Consider the following 16,714-nt stretch of genomic DNA (forward strand, 5'->3'; position numbering starts at 1 on the left):
CGTGAATCCACGTAGGCTTGAGAGGGGGAGTTTAGGAGGGAAATTTTGAACGTGAAAGGCTGTTTTAGGAAGTTTATTATTGTCCTTTATGATTAATTTTGTATAATTAGGAGTTTGGGGGGAATTTGGATCTTATCTTGAATTTGAGTTTTCTCTTTGAGATCTAGGTTTTGTTTTGGGCTCTTGGCTTCGCCGGAGACTTTGGAGAGTACGTTCTTCCTCTCGAATTGAAGAACAAATTGTATTTTTGCTATTTTCATTGTCTACTAGTAAAATACAAGCGTTTTCTCCTTATCTCCTGCAGTTTTTCTCTATTTTTCTACTGTTTTTGGCTGATTTCCTGCTGTGGACAGCAGCTCGCTTTGAGATTTGTTGCTAAAGTGATTAGGGAATACTTGAAATCAAGTATTTCCTATATTAGTTTCCAAGAATGGCTTTTGGGTTTCCTATGTTGGCTATTTTTCGTGCTTGGACTCCTTGGTTTCCCCGGTTGGCTGCTAGTTTTCCGTGCTGGGTGGCCTTTCCCGTGCCTTGGTGCTTCGGTTCCGTGCGGGCCTCCTTGGCTTTTGCGGCTGCCTCTTCGGGTTTTGCCTGGGCTGTTTTCCCGCGGCTGATGGGGGGCTTTTCCATGGCTTTGGTGCTTCATTTCCTGGAGTTGACTGTTGGCTTTTCATTTCCCTTATTTATATAGAATATTAAAGGGTTTTTGGGGCTGTTTGTATTCCCCTCCCTTGTCTATATATAGAAGATGTTTTGTGACTGTTTTAGTAATGCGATAAGATAATTTTTGGAAAGAAATCTTAGTGATTTTCTTGGAAGCGCTTGAGAGCTTCTTCTTCTTCTTTTATCTCTTGGGGAGACTTGTGAGTTCTTTCCACCCTTCTTCTCGGCTTCTAATCTTTTTCGTCTCTCCCCAAGTACCATTTCATCTGTATCTTTCTTCTCTTGGAAAGCAAGTTTAGGTGTCTTTTATTTGAGTTGATTGTAAGAGTCTTTATATATCAAAGTGTCTTTTAATATTATGTTTCTAGGTGTTCTTTTTATATGAAATGTAAGAATTTGTTCTTCTTATTATTTAGCTAAGTGCGTCTTCCTTTTGTGATCGAAAATTTGGGGTCCCTCCACGGATTTTTTGATTGTATCATTTTTTGTATCAGAGCAAGTTAGGAAGTCCTAGGTTTTTAAGTTGGTTTGTCAAGTCAAGTCAAGTTGTGTGAGTCTTGTGAGTCTAAGTTTCTTTAGATTGAGTCTTTATTTGAGTCAAATTTAATTGAAAAATGAAAAAAGACAACAAGATAGATTCATTCAAAGATGAAAACAAGCCAGACAATCCTGATGTCCCTCTTCCGATGGACAGATGGATTCCAACTGAAGGTGATTCAACATATTCACTTCAAGACAGATTATACAAGCTTCAATATCACATGCTCTTATGTGATCAGAAATTCGAGAAATGGAAGACGTATCTACAAAGTCAGTTCGAGAAAGAGCAAGAATAAATTTTAAAGAAGTTTGGAGAAAAGATTAAAGAGTTGGATGCACCTCCTTCATTCACTCAGAAGAAAACAAAAGCTAACTCATCGGGAGATGAGTTCTCAAGAAGGGGAGTCTGATGTAGGCAAAGGGGGGGTCAAATCAAACCCAAAAAATTTGGTTTTGACTTCCCTTAAGCATGCTAACTCAATAAATTTTGAGCTGAAATTTAGCTCATTATGAGCCGGTTTTTAGTTCATTTATTGAACTAAAAGTTAGCTTATTATGAGCTATGTTTTAGTTCATTTATTTACCTATTTATGTAACTCTTTATTTATAGTTTTATCTCTTAAAATTCTGAGCTTTGTCCCTTGGGATTCCAAGAATGGCTTTTGGGTTTCCTATGTTGGCTGTTTTCCGTGCTTGAACTCCTTGGTTTCCCCGGTTGGCTGCTGGTTTTCCGTGCTGGGTGGTCTTTCCCGTGCCTTGGTGCTTCGGTTCCGTGCGGGTCTCCTTGGCTTTTGCGGCTACCTCTTCGGGTTTTGCCTAAGTTGTTTTCCCGTGGCTGATGGGGGGCTTTTCCGTGGCTTTGGTGCTTCATTTCCTGGAGTTGACTGTTGGCTTTTCATTTCCCTAATTTAATATAGAATATTAAAGGGTTTTTGGGGCTGTTTGTATTCCCCTCCCTTGTCTATATATAGAAGATGTTTTGTGGCTGTTTTAGTAATGTGATAAGATAATTTTTGGAAAGAAATCTTAGTGATTTTCTTGGAAGAGCTTGAGAGCTTCTTCTTCTTCTATCTCTTGGGGAGACTTGCGAGTTCTTTCCACCCTTCTTCTCGGCTTTTAATCTTTTTCGTCTCTCCGCAAGTACCATTCCATCTGTATCTTTCTTCTCTTGGAAAGCAAGTTTAGGTGTCTTTTATTTGAGTTGATTGTAAGAGTCTTTATATATTAAAGTGTCTTTTAATATTATGTTTCTAGGTGTTCTTTTTATATGAAATGTAAGAGTTTGTTCTTCTTATTATTTAGCTAAGTGCGTCTTCCTTTTGTGATCGAAAATTTGGGGTCCCTCCCCGGATTTTTTGATTGTATCATTTTTTGCATCAGAGCAAGTTAGGAAGTCCTAGGATTTTAAGTTGGTTTGTCAAGTCAAGTCAAGTTGTGTGAGTCTTGGGAGTCTAAGTTTCTTTAGATTGAGTCTTTATTTGAGTCAAAGTTAATTGAAAAATGGAAAAAGACAAAAAGATAGATTCATTCAAAGATGAAAACAAGCCAGACAATCCTGATGTCCCTCTTCCGATGGACAGATGGATTCCAACAGAAGGTGATTCAACAGATCCGCTTCAAGACAGATTATACAAACTTCAATATCACATGTTCTTATGTGATCAGAAATTCGAGAAATGGAAGACGTATCTACAAAGTCAGTTCGAGAAAGAGCAAGAATAAATTTTAAAGAAGTTTGGAGAAAAGATTAAAGAGTTGGATGCACCTCCTTCATTCACTCAGAAGAAAACAAAAGCTAACTCATCGGGAGATGAGTTCTCAAGAAGGGGAGTCTGATGTAGGCAAAGGGGGGGTCAAATCAAACCCAAAAAATTTGGTTTTGACTTCCCTTAAGCATGCTAACTCAATAAATTTTGAGCTGAAATTTAGCTCATTATGAGCCGGTTTTTAGTTCATTTATTGAACTAAAAGTTAGCTTATTATGAGCTATGTTTTAGTTCATTTATTTACCTATTTATGTAACTCTTTATTTATAGTTTTATCTCTTAAAATTCTGAGCTTTGTCCCTTGGGATTCCAAGAATGGCTTTTGGGTTTCCTATGTTGGCTGTTTTCCGTGCTTGAACTCCTTGGTTTCCCCGGTTGGCTGCTGGTTTTCCGTGCTGGGTGGTCTTTCCCGTGCCTTGGTGCTTCGGTTCCGTGCGGGTCTCCTTGGCTTTTGCGGCTACCTCTTCGGGTTTTGCCTAAGTTGTTTTCCCGTGGCTGATGGGGGGCTTTTCCGTGGCTTTGGTGCTTCATTTCCTGGAGTTGACTGTTGGCTTCTCATTTCCCTTATTTAATATAGAATATTAAAGGGTTTTTGGGGCTGTTTGTATTCCCCTCCCTTGTCTATATATAGAAGATGTTTTGTGGCTGTTTTAGTAATGTGATAAGATAATTTTTGGAAAGAAATCTTAGTGATTTTCTTGGAAGAGCTTGAGAGCTTCTTCTTCTTCTTCTATCTCTTGGAGAGACTTGCGAGTTCTTTCCACCCTTCTTCTCGGCTTCTAATCTTTTTCGTCTCTCCGCAAGTACCCTTCCATCTGTATATCTTTCTTCTTTTGGAAAGCAAGTTTAGGTGTTTTTTATTTGACTCGATTGTAAGAGTCTTTATATATCAAAATGTCTTTTAATATTATGTTTCTAAGTGTTATTTTTATATGAAATGTAAGAGTTTGTTCTTCTTATTATTTAGCTAAGTGCGTCTTCCTTTTGTGATCGAAAATTTGGGGTCCCTCCCCGGATTTTTTGATTGCATCAAAGAACAAACAAATGATAGCAAATCTTATGATAATCAAAGGGAAACAAGAACAAAGCAAAGATATAAGAGATCCTCAATTCGAGAGGAGGATCGTCTCTCCCAAATCTCTAGACAAGATAGTCTAGAGCACAAGCCTCCAAGAAACCCTAATTCCAATCAATCAAAACATCATCCTCCATAATTCTCTCATGCACCTTAATACTCAAGCCTTCCTAATCCAAATTACCTCCTAAACGCCTAGCCTCTCCCCCTCTATTCAATTTTGAAATTCATTTAGATGGGGTAGGCCCCATCTGTTTGGCGGAACTAGAGAGGGGGGCGGCTTTGTTCTGCCTCCTGTAGTGGAATTGAGCCGGCTAATTGGCCAGCTGGGCCGGCTCTATGTGAACCGGCGTAACAATACCGCCCTCCTAAAGAATCACGTTGTCCTTAAGGTGAAAATCTGGGAACTGTTGTTTCGTCCTCTCATATGGCTCCCATGTGGCCTCATAGTCATGTAGGTTCTTCCACTGGATCAACACTTCCTTAGTTTCGTCTTCTTTCTAGCGAACTCCCATCAGCTCTAAGGGTTCCAGAACCACCTCTAAATCCTCAGTGAGTGTCGCAGGTAGCTCGGGGTTGGCAATGAAGTCACCAATGGCCTTCCTCAATTGCAAGACATGAAAAATCGGGTGTATCATCGTCGATGGTGGTAATTTCAGTCGATATGCCACTGCCCCAATCTTCTCCAGAATTTCAAAAGGCCCATAGTACCTTGGAGCCAGCTTTTTATTCCTCATGTTGGTGACTGTCTTCTGCCTATATGGTTGGAGCTTCAAAAATACCTTCTCCCCCACTTCAAACTGGATGTCCTTCCTATGCCCATCCGTTTGTTTCTTCATAATTTGCTGAGCTCTCAGTAAATGTCTCTTCAACTCCTCTAGCACTCGATCTCTCTCCTCCAAGTATTCCTCTACTGAAGACACGGGAGTACTGCTGCTCCCAAAATGCACCAAGTGTGGGGGATCCCACCCGTACAACACCTTAAATGGGGTCATCTATGAAGCAGAATGAAAAGATGTGTTGTACCAGTACTCCGCCCATGATAGCCATTTAGCCCATAGCTTAGGTGTCTCTGACACAAAGCATCTCAGATATGTCTCCAAGCTCCTGTTGACTACCTCCGTCTGGCCATCCGTCTGTGGGTGGTAAGTTGTACTCCTCTTCAGAACTGTCCCCTGCAATCTGAACAACTCTCTCCAAAAATGGTGAGGAATACCTTGTCACTTTCTGATAAGATCGCCTCGGGTACTCCATATAACCTGACCACCTCCTTAATGAAGGCTGAAGCCACTGTCACTGCTATGTAGGGATGTCGGAGGGGAATGAAATATGCATACTTGCTCAACCTATCCACCACCACCAAGATCACCGTGAACCCCTCTGAATGAGGCAACCCATCTATAAAGTCCATAGATATCTCCTCCCATACCCATCTTGGTAATGCCAACGGCTATACTAGTCCCTCTGGTGACATAATCAGATATTTGTTCCTCTGATAGATCTCATACCTCGCCACCATCTCCTCTACATCTCTATGCATTCCCTTCCAGTAAAGCTCGGCCGCCAGTCTCCTGTAGGTCTTCTACACTCCTGAATGGCCCCCCACTGCGCTTCCATAAAATTCCTGGAGTAAATTTAGGATGTGGATCAAGGTACGGGGCCTCACAAATCTTCCATAATAAGCAGTTTGTCTCCCTCCAATGAGTACCCTGGGTGGCTACTCTCCTCTTTCAGTAAATCTGCCCTGATCCTTCCCAAATCTTCATCTCTAGTACTTTCTCTGATGGCCTCCTAGTCAAGCATCAAAGGAACGGATAGTGCCACTATCTACAGCTCCCCCATACATCTGGACAAAGCATCTGCCGCCTTGTTCTCCACCCCTGGTCTATACTAAATCTCAAAATCATACCCTAGCAACTTGGACAGCCACCTTTGATGCTCCTCTATCACCATCTGCTGTTCCAGTAGGTATTTCAAACTTCGCTGGTCGGTCCTGATAATGAAATGCCTTCCAAGTAGGTAGGGCCACCACTTCTGGATGGAAAAAATGATGGCCATTAATTCTCTCTCATAAACTGATTTCAGCCGAGCTCTAGCAGTCAATACTTGATTGAATAGGCAATGAGCCTACGATTCTGCATAAGCACTGCACCCAGCCCGTATCCGAATGCATGTCTCCACAATGAAGGTTTGAGTGAAATTTGGCAAAGCTAGGACCGACACCGTAGTCATCTCCTTTTTCAAGCTCTCAAATATTGATGTGGCCGCCTCCCCCCATAGGAACCCTTCTTCGACTGCTCAGTGAGTGGCCATGCTATGGAGCTGTACCCCTTAACGAACCTCCTGTAGTAACCTGTTAGTCCAAGAAATCCCCTCAGCTCCTTCAGATTTTTCGGCACTGGCCACTTTAGCATTGCCCCAATTTTGGATTGATCTACTGCCACCCCTTCTTTTGATACCACATGGCCCAAGTACTCTACACTGGCTTTTGCAAAACAACACTTCTTTAAATTTTCCCTCAGTTGGTGCTCTTGTAATACCTCTAACACCCTTTTTCAAATGCTCCCAGTGCTCCTTCTCTGTCCTGCTATAGATCAGGATGTCGTCAAAGAACAACAATACAAATCATCTGAGTTAAGGTTTGAAAATCTTATTAATAAGGGCCTGGAACGTAGCGGGAGCATTGGTGAGGCCAAAGGGCATCACCAGGAACTCATAATATCCTTCATGGGTTCTAAAGGCCATCTTGGGTACATCCTCCTCCATCTGAATCTGATGGTAACCTGATTTCAAGTCTATCTTGTTGAAGATCAAGGTTCCACTCAATTCATCTAACAGCTTGTTGATGACTGATATAGGAAACTTGTCAGATACAGTTTACTTGTTGAGTGCTCTGTAGTCCACACAAAAACGCCAGCTGTCATCCTTCTTTTTCACCAACAGAACGGGGCTAGAGAAAGGGCTAATGCTGGGTCTGATGATCTCTGCCTCAAGCATCTCTCTAATCAACCTTTCGATTTCATCCTTCTGGAACTGAGAGTAGCGATAATGTCGTACACTGATGGGCAACACTCCCTCCTTCAACACGATGGCATGCTTTTACTCTCTTTGCGATGGCAAACCCTGAGGTAGCTGAAAAACATCTTGAAACTGCTGAATCAACGGCTGAATAGAGAGGGGTATGTCTCATCCCTCCTCCAATCTTGCTCCCTCCAAACTGTACAGCTCCAAATACCCTCTGCCTGCCAACTGAATGTCCCTCACCATCGTTTTAAGAGAAACCAGGGATTTGGAGAGCCCCGCATCTCCCTTAATCACCACCTTCCTTCCATTCACCATCAACTCCATGAGTGCTCCCCAATTCACTTTGGTGTCTCCCAAAGTTTGCAGCCATTTCATCCCCAGGATGACGTAGGTACTCCCAAGTTCTAGCGGAAGGAAATCTTCCTCACCTGTATCCCCTGTATCGTCAGTCGCACTCCTCTACAAATCCCCTGACCTTTCTCCACCTTTCCCGTACCCATCATCACCCTGTAATAGCCGATATCCACGAATCTCACTCCCAGTTGGTCGACGACCTAGGTGGAAATGAAACTGTGAGTAGCCCCACTATCAATCAACACCACCACTTCCCTGTCTTCTATCTCTCCCTTCACCTTCACGGTGTGATTCGTAGTGAACCCTACCACTAAGTTCAGGGAAACCTCAGCTAGATCCAAGTGTAGCCTCTCATCCGTCTCCTCTATCTCCTCCTCACCTCCCTCAGTTTCCTCATCATTACAGACGGTGAGAACCTGAAGAGTTCGGTCCTTGCACCGATGCCCTGGCGTGTACTTTTCATCGCACCTAAAGCACAATCCCTTAGCCCTCTTCTCCTGCATCTCTTTCTTCATCAGCCGCTTGAAATTTCCCCCGCTCCCTACTCCTGTCTTCTCCTTGGTGGCCTCTCGGCTCCCTCCTGTTGCATGAACTTTCAGTGCTAGATGAGAGGTCGTCATCCTGTAAGTGCCCCCGGTGCTGCTACTCCTGGCTCCCCTCTCCAAATTCCTTTGATTTTCCACTAGTTGGTCCAACTTCATGGCCTCCCCCAAGTCACGGGGCATCAAAACCTTCACTGTTGCTCGAATCTCCGCCTTCATCCCTTTCATGAAATTTCCCTCCAATACTGTATCTGAGAGTCGCTCCACCCTGCTAGCTAGGTGCTCAAACTGCTCCCGGTAATCTGCTATTAATCCCTCCTGTGTTAGAGCAAAGAATTGCTCGTAGATGTCTCCTCCCCAATCGGTTTGGAAACGCTCTATTATGCAGTCTTTGAATTCCCTCCAGTTCCTGATCGGCCTCCTCTGGTCTCTCCACTGAACTCACAACAGGGCTTTCCCTTCCAAGCACAATCTCGCTGCTGTCAGCTTCATCTCCTGCGTCAACCCATTGATGGTAAAGTACTGCTCTACCTTGTAAATCCACCCATACGCATCTTCTCCTTCAAATATGGGCATCTTCAACTTCCTCACCTTTTGGTCGCCACCATTTCCCCTGATCCTTCCATAGTTTCCCCTCTCCCAAGTGCTAGGTGCGCCCCATGTTTCTCGGTCTTCCATTGCTCTGGCATAGCCCTAACCCCCTTCGAAATCCCCCTTTATTTCTTCAAATTCAGCACCTCGGCGGTCGTAGTAACCCTCCTAACGTTCCCCGTATATCCACCTCCCCTTTCTTCCCTCTGGACAAGATCCAGATGGGGTCTTCTTCCTTCTCCTTCCATGATTTCCACTTCATCTTCCTCCCTACGAATTTCACAATTCGTACTTTTTCCTTCCATTCTTTTCTCCACCGAAGCCATCATTTGGTTTTGAATTTCTAACATCTTTTTCATCATGTCCCGTAGACGGCAACTTGCCCTTCCATGAAGGAAATCCTTTCCTCCACCATCGTTTTGATTTGATTCATCTCACCTTCAAGCCTTTCCTCCAAAGCATCCACCTTTTTGGCTGCCATCACAATCCGGAGTTTGTAAAAACAAAAAATATGGATTTGAAACTCCAAAAACAGCAATCTCCCTCCTTCCGGGCAAAAAATCGCTGCTGAAATTAGTCGAAAACAGCCCTCCATCGGTCCCACGACTTGCTTTGATATCAATTTGATAGAAAATACTTGAGTTCGAAAGTAATCCTATCGGATTTACTTGAGTTCGCAAGCAATCCTAATCAATAATTAGTAAAACAGCGAGAAAATGAAAGAAACGTGGTGGAAGAACAAACAAACGATAGTAAATCTTATAATAATCAAAGGGAATCAAGAACAAAGCAAATATACAAGAGATCCTCAATTTAAGAGGAGGATTGTCTCTCCCAAATCTCTAGACAAGATTGTCTAGAGCCCAAGCCTCCAAAAAACCCTAATTTCAATCAATCAAAACATCATCCTCCATAATTCCCTCATGCACCTTAATACCCAAACCTTCCTAATCCAAATTCCCTCTTAAATGCCTAGCCTCTCCCCATCTATTCAATTTTGAAATTCACTTAGATGGGGTGGGCCCCATCTGTTTGGCGGAACCAAGGGCGGCTTTGTTTCGCCTCCTGTAGTGGAATTGAGACGGCCCATTGGCCAGTTGGGCCGGCTCTACGTGAACCGGCGTAACATCGTCCTACATCATCTCAGAAGATTGGTTAAAAGATTCAAAATTAATACAGAACGTCATGCATTACATTTGTGATGCTACTATGGATTCTAACTCTCCTGTTAGGAAAGCACAATTATTTTTGAGTTATTACTTGTCTGCATCACCAGTAAACAATATTTGGATGTTACTTTATCATAATCTCCTTTTTTTGTTGAAGTAGATTCTTCGAATCTATTTTTCAATTTTGTGTTTATTGGAGTTGGTATTGCTTGGCCCCTACTAAGGATTTGAGAAATTCGCAAATAAACATTCAATGTCACCGAAATGACTAGAAATATTTCAATAGGAAGGGATTCTATAATTTCTTCCCCTTCATCTTCATCTTCTACCCTGACATCTGGACATGTAATCGATAAGCCTAACAGGCACTATTGTAGGTTGGTGGCAGTCCTCCAAATTGTCTATAACATTTTGGTATAGTCTTTTTCTTCTTGAATTTTTTTAGTTTGATTTTCTTTTTGGGTGTATTTGATGGAGTTTGACCAGATTGTGGTGGGCTATCTTAGCTAAAATATCTTTTGACTGGGGTTTAAGAGTTGATATCTTTACACTCGATTTCTCTTTCATCTCGAGTATTGATTCAATTGATGATCTGCATTTGATGCTAGGAATTCTTTCAAGCTACCTAATTCCTTTGTTATCTTCTTTGATATCATAGCCTCCCATTTCTCATCTTAAGTTTTTTTTTTTGGGAACTAAGGGCATGAAAAAGGATGTAACCACCCTTGTGAATTCTCTCTTCAGACAAACTAAAATAATATGTGACTAGATGAACTTGCCCTTTCTATACATTCTTTCCATCCAAACCTTTAATATATAATAGTTTTCAATGTGATGACTAATCACCCTATGGTATGGGCAATAATTAGGATTTTTAGTTTAATTAGCATCTCAAGTCTTCTACATTCTACCAATTAAAGACCTATGTTTAGTGCATGTTAGAATAATTTTGCAATACTCACCCTTTTAAAAAAATAATTCTTATTCAACTTTTCTTTGAGATACGAGATTATTGGATCATCGATCCCCGTTACCTACTTCAGACAATCCTCTCCACTAAGGAAAGTTCAAGGTTTATCATTTCCTCCGAACGCTAACTTTAGTTGCAGGTTCGGGTTGAAAGACTGCTTCCTTTTATTTTCATTGTAAATAGATTACATTTTTTTGTCTATATTATAGAATACTCGTTTCTCTTTATTAGTGCTAAGAGAAGCGGCACATGTTTCACCTCATCTAGGATCAAGTGCTTTGTTTCTTTAGAATTTTTTTGGATGCCTTCCAAATTTTAAATAATTTAACTTTTCAAACTTCGCCACCTGATCAAGTAGGACATGGAATGTGGTGATGGAGGTTATTTATAGATAAGATATCATCTTAACATTGATGTTTCTCTTTAGCAATTGGATCGTGTGTTTTTCTTTCAGTTATTACTTGCATTTCCATACTCGTATTTTGCCAACAAGCAATATATTTGGTCATTGATACGTATTTTCTTCTTTTCTCCAAAGCGAGATCAACAATAGTTATTTACTATCTAGCATTGTCAAAGCTTTTTACATAGCTTTAAGCTCAGTGAAGGTTTTAAGTGAGCCGTTTGGAAATTCATAATATCATTTGAAAGCAATTAATGTCAAACTGTTATTGAACAGTGAAAGAGTATTCCATCGTTGCCTCCGATATTACCATAGGATGCTTTGAATAGGGCCTAATATTGTTATTTGTTTCTGTTGCTATTAAAGATATTAAATTTTGGCATGGAATAACCTTTGGAGTATGGCACTTGGTCGTACTCAACTGAATACAAGCGACCTTTGCTTAATAGTTTCTCCACTTTTTTTAGAGTAATAGCCTTGATCTTCTTATTGATGATCATTTTAAATTGCACAGTTATCATAAGCTCAAATGTGCTTGCAACATTTTGCATGATAGATTTGACTTATATTGAAGAACTGAAATGATATTAGAATGGGATGTTCATAAACTAAGAAGCAGAATGCTTCTTTATATAAAAGTAAAATGGAAAAACAGGTAAGTAAAATAGTCTACATGGGAAAAAGAGATAGACATGAGACAGAAGTTTCCTCACCTATTTGATGATGAATGAAAAAGCTGAATTTTGGGATAAAATTTTTTGAGGGAAGATTTGTAATATCCAAATTCTTAGATGAATAGATGCTTTCAATGGATATGAGGAGCAATTACCATGTGGGCCCCATTTCCATTAAAATTTTATTTTAATTTAAGTCTGATTGATACCAAGGAGAAATGGATAAGACAGTAACATTGATGTTTCTCTTTAGCAATTGGATCGCATGTTTTTCTTTCAGTTATTACTTGCATTTCCATACTCGTATTTTGCCAACAAGCATTGTATTTGGTCATTGATACGTATTTTCTTCTTTTCCCCAAAGCAAGATCAAGAATAGTTATTTACTATCTAGCATTGTCAAAGCTTTTTACATAGCTTTAAGCTCAGTGAAGGTTTTAAGTGAGCCGTTTGGAAATTCATAATATCATTTGAAAGCAATTAATGTCAAACTGTTATTGAACAGTGAAAGAGTATTCCATCGTTGCCTCCGATATTACCATAGGATGCTTTGAATAGGGCCTAATATTGTTATTTGTTTCTGTTGCTATTAAAGATATTAAATTTTGGCATGGAATAACCTTTGGAGTATGGCACTTGGTCGTACTCAACTGAATACAAGCGACCTTTGCTTAATAGTTTCTCCACTTTTTTTAGAGTAATAGCCTTGATCTTCTTATTGATGATCATTTTAAATTGCACAGTTATCATAAGCTCAAATGTGCTTGCAACATTTTGCATGATAGATTTGACTTATATTGAAGAACTGAAATGATATTAGAATGGGATGTTCATAAACTAAGAAGCAGAATGCTTCTTTATATAAAAGTAAAATGGAAAAACAGGTAAGTAAAATAGTCTACATGGGAAAAAGAGATAGACATGAGACAGAAGTTTCCTCACCTATTTGATGATGAATGAAAAAGCTGAATTTTGGGATAAAATTTTTTGAGGGAAGATTTGTAATATCCAAATTCTTAGATGAATAGATGCTTTCAATGGATATGAGGAGCAATTACCATGTGGGCCCCATTTCCATTAAAATTTTATTTTAATTTAAGTCTGATACCAAGGAGAAATGGGTAAGACAGTGGGAAGTTGCGGTTGTGCATAAATTCCAGTTCAACCGTTCGGCACAGTGTCTAGAAAACACTAGATATTTTGGGCACAGTGGAATTCTCTAACAGGCCGCATAGTGTATTCGGGACTGTAGCTTTGTTCGGCACAATGAAACCTACTATGGAGAAGTTTCGGCTGAGGGGGAGAAGTCTCGGCTGAGGGAAAATTTTGAGAAGAAAGTGCACATAGGATCCGCACAATGCAGGTATTTGAAGTATTATGAAATTAAATTCAATCGAATAATTGTAATAAAGATTAGGAGTGATGGATTGATTTGAAACTAGTAATTAATTGTAATTTGATGTGAGAATTATTATTGCAGGATAGCAATATCAGTGAAAGAATAGTGATTACAAAAGATCTGGAAAATGTATGTGGAGTAAGAATCAAAGGAAAGAATCAAAGTAAATTAGCTTCCTTTATTTATTTTAAGAGAACTTTTAATGGATAAGGAAGTTCTAAAGAAGTGTATATTAATCAAAATTCTAGGATTCATCAGATATATGCAAAAAGAAAGTTTTGAAATAGTTTATCAAATAAGAAGATTACGTGGTGTAGAATTGGAAGTGGAAATTCGTTAGGAGGTAAGTTATGTAATTTAGTTTATAAATAACAAGATTATAAATTTTAGATATATTTGTAATGTCTTTAGAATGAATGTCTTTTGAATGAGTTGATATGCATTATGATGATTTCATTAGTCACCATGAGAATACATTGATGTATTCATATATAAGCACTTGCATTTTTATATGAACTATTGACGTTTGATATGTGAACAAGCATGATTGTTTTAATTTTTTCTTAAGTTGGTAATATGTTAAAAAGAAGTTTCATTCTATAGGTAATGCATATTAATTTCTTCTTGCAACAGATATATGACTATATAAATTGTGAAATGTCTATAACTATTTTAAACAGTTAAGAAATATGAATACATGAGTTTTACTAAATATTAAATTAATAAAGATTGGCTATTTTATGATATGATATCTACAATATCAGGTGGAAAAAATGGACTCAAATATGAAACTTGTATTGTATATGAGGCGAAAGGGACCCCGGAGAAAAGATATCTGCATAGTAGGTGGGGCAAAAGGGACCCCTAAAGAGTCAAAAGTGACCTCTTTGTAATTCAATGGTGATAAAGTCAGGTTTACCTGGGCTCCATTGAATATGTTTATGAAAGTATAGTCAAACCTTTTAAATACTAAAATTATGATTTAGTATCGACTTCAAAAAAAAAATAAAGGATGATGTTAAATATAATTTTATGATATTGTTATAGGTAAAGGAAAGAAAAAGGTCATTTTTGAATAGGCTAGTATTTAGATCAGTTTGTGAGTTTACAGCGGAGGTGCGCAGACAATTCAACTCAGTGATGTATTAATTTGGATTTTCTTTAGTGGCTCTGTAAATAGGTTTTTGATGTAATTTAGAGTTTTAAATACTTTTGTTTGTATAGTAAATGATATGTTAGTGAAGCTATTATATAATTGTTAAATAATGAAAAATATCAAATGTTTAATGATGAAAAAAAAATATTATGTTTATGTATGTGACACTCTACATTACTATTATAGGTACTGTGCGGTGTTACACCCTAATTAGGTAGGTAGTGGTGGATAAGAAATTGCATGATTGTGATAAGGCAATGCATGAGTGGCATTAAATTAATTAGCTCTAGCATGATGTTGTATTATAATTGGAGAACTCTGTCGTACTTTGATGGTGCTCTTTTTTGTCTATAAGTTCTTCTAAAGTCAAGTTTAGGTGGCCATTACCAACTAAATTGTGTTATTCTTGATTGAGAGATTGGTTGTCAGCAATTAAAAGAGTTTTGTAGAATGTTAGAGATGTTTTTTACAAATGGTGTCAAATTATTATGTGCTAAAAATTTTGTGACGATAAATAAAGTTTTATGCCTTAGCTTAGCACGAAGATCTAATATACACAAATGGGAAAAAATGCTTAAGACACCAATGTTTTATTGAAAATTTCAAAAAAAAAAAAAAATTGGGGCTCGGCCCAATTAAAATAATTTATTATATATTTGATGTTATAGAAGCCCACTCTTTGTCACAACTGGATAAAGTCGGCGGCACATGTTTGGTCTCATGCAGTTGTAATAGTGATTGTGGGAGTAGTGGAGAGAAAATGATGGCAGTCAAACAATGTCAGTTGATTAACAATAGTCGGATGACGGTGGCAATTGGCGGTGATTATTATACAAAACTATAAATATTTTCATATTTCTAAGCTAACTCCAATTTCAAGTCCATGCCCCTTCATATAGAGAATAACTATGTATTTATACTTTTTTAGAGTAATATTTTAAATTTTTAACCAAAATTTAATAACATTACCTTAGATTATCCATATTGAATCATTTTATCATGCACCATTTATTTAATATTTAATTGTCTTATGAATCTCATAATTGAATGATCTTGGGTTCATTGGATTCATCTCATAGAAAAGCTCGTTTTGATCATAAGCATGCAAGATTCAAAGATCTTTAGGTTCTTCAATTAATATGTCCTGAATTCAAATATAGTTTAACTGTTTAATTTAGGTTCATATAGATTCGTATCATACCACTTGTGGTCTCATTGTGAAAATACTCAATTTGACTATAAATTAGTGGAAATTGAAGATGTATGAACCTGAATTTAATTTTGAAAGTTTTCCAACCTAAATATTACAATGAGATTCCTATTTAATCGGATGAATTCAGGTAATGTAGCAAAATAAAATGCTCAATTCAATTAAAACCCAAAAAAAAAAGACAACTTGCCTCATAAGCTTCGGAGATCTGCTTAAATTTAGCCTCGGATTCATTCTTGTTTGTGGGATTCTTGTCAGGATGCCATTTCATCGCCAGTTTCCTGTAACATTTCTTGAGCTCGTTATCTGTCGCATTCTTCTTCACATTCAGGATATCGTAATAATCCAACCCCATTCCGATCCCAACAAATCCCGCCGATCTGTTAAATACAGTACAAACAGAACCCTGTTCAGCTTACAGTCGAAACCGATTCAAATCAAAGGGAAGCTCCACCATCATAAAATATATCCTAGAATCGATTCCACAAAGCCAAAATACAATCAAAATGCTCAACTAGTTTCTATTAGTAAAGTACTTCACCGAAAAAAGCTCACTAGCCAAACTGAAACTTCCGGTCGAGAAAAAAATCCATATTTCTTTTCTGGATGAATGGATAAATGCTTCGAGAGATCTGATCAGATTTGAGATTGGGAAAAATATTTGGATTTGATGGAGATGGAAGGAAATGTGGAAGAGAAAGCGAAGTTTAGGGGATGAGAAACGGATTAAAATACGCGCCCCAAACTTACAAAAAGAAACGACCTATCCGGGTGACGGGCTCAATAATAATAATAATAATAATTAATTTTTTTTTGCTAATATAATATAAAAATTATTTATTTATTTTTATATTAAAGTTATTTTTAGATAAATTTAAAAGTAAATAAAAATATATTTTGTATCATTATGATCTTAATCTTTTGACAGTATTAAATTCATTTAGTATGTGCTGTTGGTTGATATAATTTTAAATATTATAAATGAATTATTAAATAAATATAATTAAATTACTAGACATTCATTAGTAATCGGTAAGTTGTATTGCGTGATAATTTCGGCTTCATTTGAAATAACTTTCTTACTGTTTTTAAAACAGTTTTTTAGTACAAATTTTTTTTAATTAAAATAAATTCATACTAAACAAGTTGTTTTGAAAAGTTGTCTCAAACAAAATCTT

General features: G+C 38.1%; 1 protein-coding gene across 3 annotated transcripts in view; it reads right to left on the reverse strand.

Moving 5' to 3' along the window:
- The window catches only part of LOC110110862 (dnaJ homolog subfamily B member 1), a 48,534-nt gene extending 32,266 nt beyond the window's left edge, over positions 1 to 16,268 (reverse strand). The window contains exons 1-2 of one of the 3 annotated variants that reach the window (XM_028696445.1): positions 16,092 to 16,268; positions 15,727 to 15,916 (exon numbers count right to left, since the gene is read on the reverse strand). In XM_028696445.1, coding sequence (XP_028552278.1) covers positions 15,727 to 15,891 — 165 coding nt within the window. In that variant the 5' untranslated portion in view covers positions 15,892 to 15,916; positions 16,092 to 16,268. Of the gene's footprint in view, positions 1 to 15,726; positions 15,917 to 16,072 lie in introns of all 3 variants that reach the window. The other 2 variants (XM_020842502.2, XM_020842503.2) reach the window with 2 other exon arrangements.
- Between the last annotated feature and the right edge of the window lie 446 nt (positions 16,269 to 16,714).

Source organism: Dendrobium catenatum, unplaced genomic scaffold (genome assembly GCF_001605985.2).
Source record: "Dendrobium catenatum unplaced genomic scaffold, ASM160598v2 fragScaff_scaffold_743, whole genome shotgun sequence".
Taxonomy (NCBI): Eukaryota; Viridiplantae; Streptophyta; class Magnoliopsida; order Asparagales; family Orchidaceae; genus Dendrobium; species Dendrobium catenatum.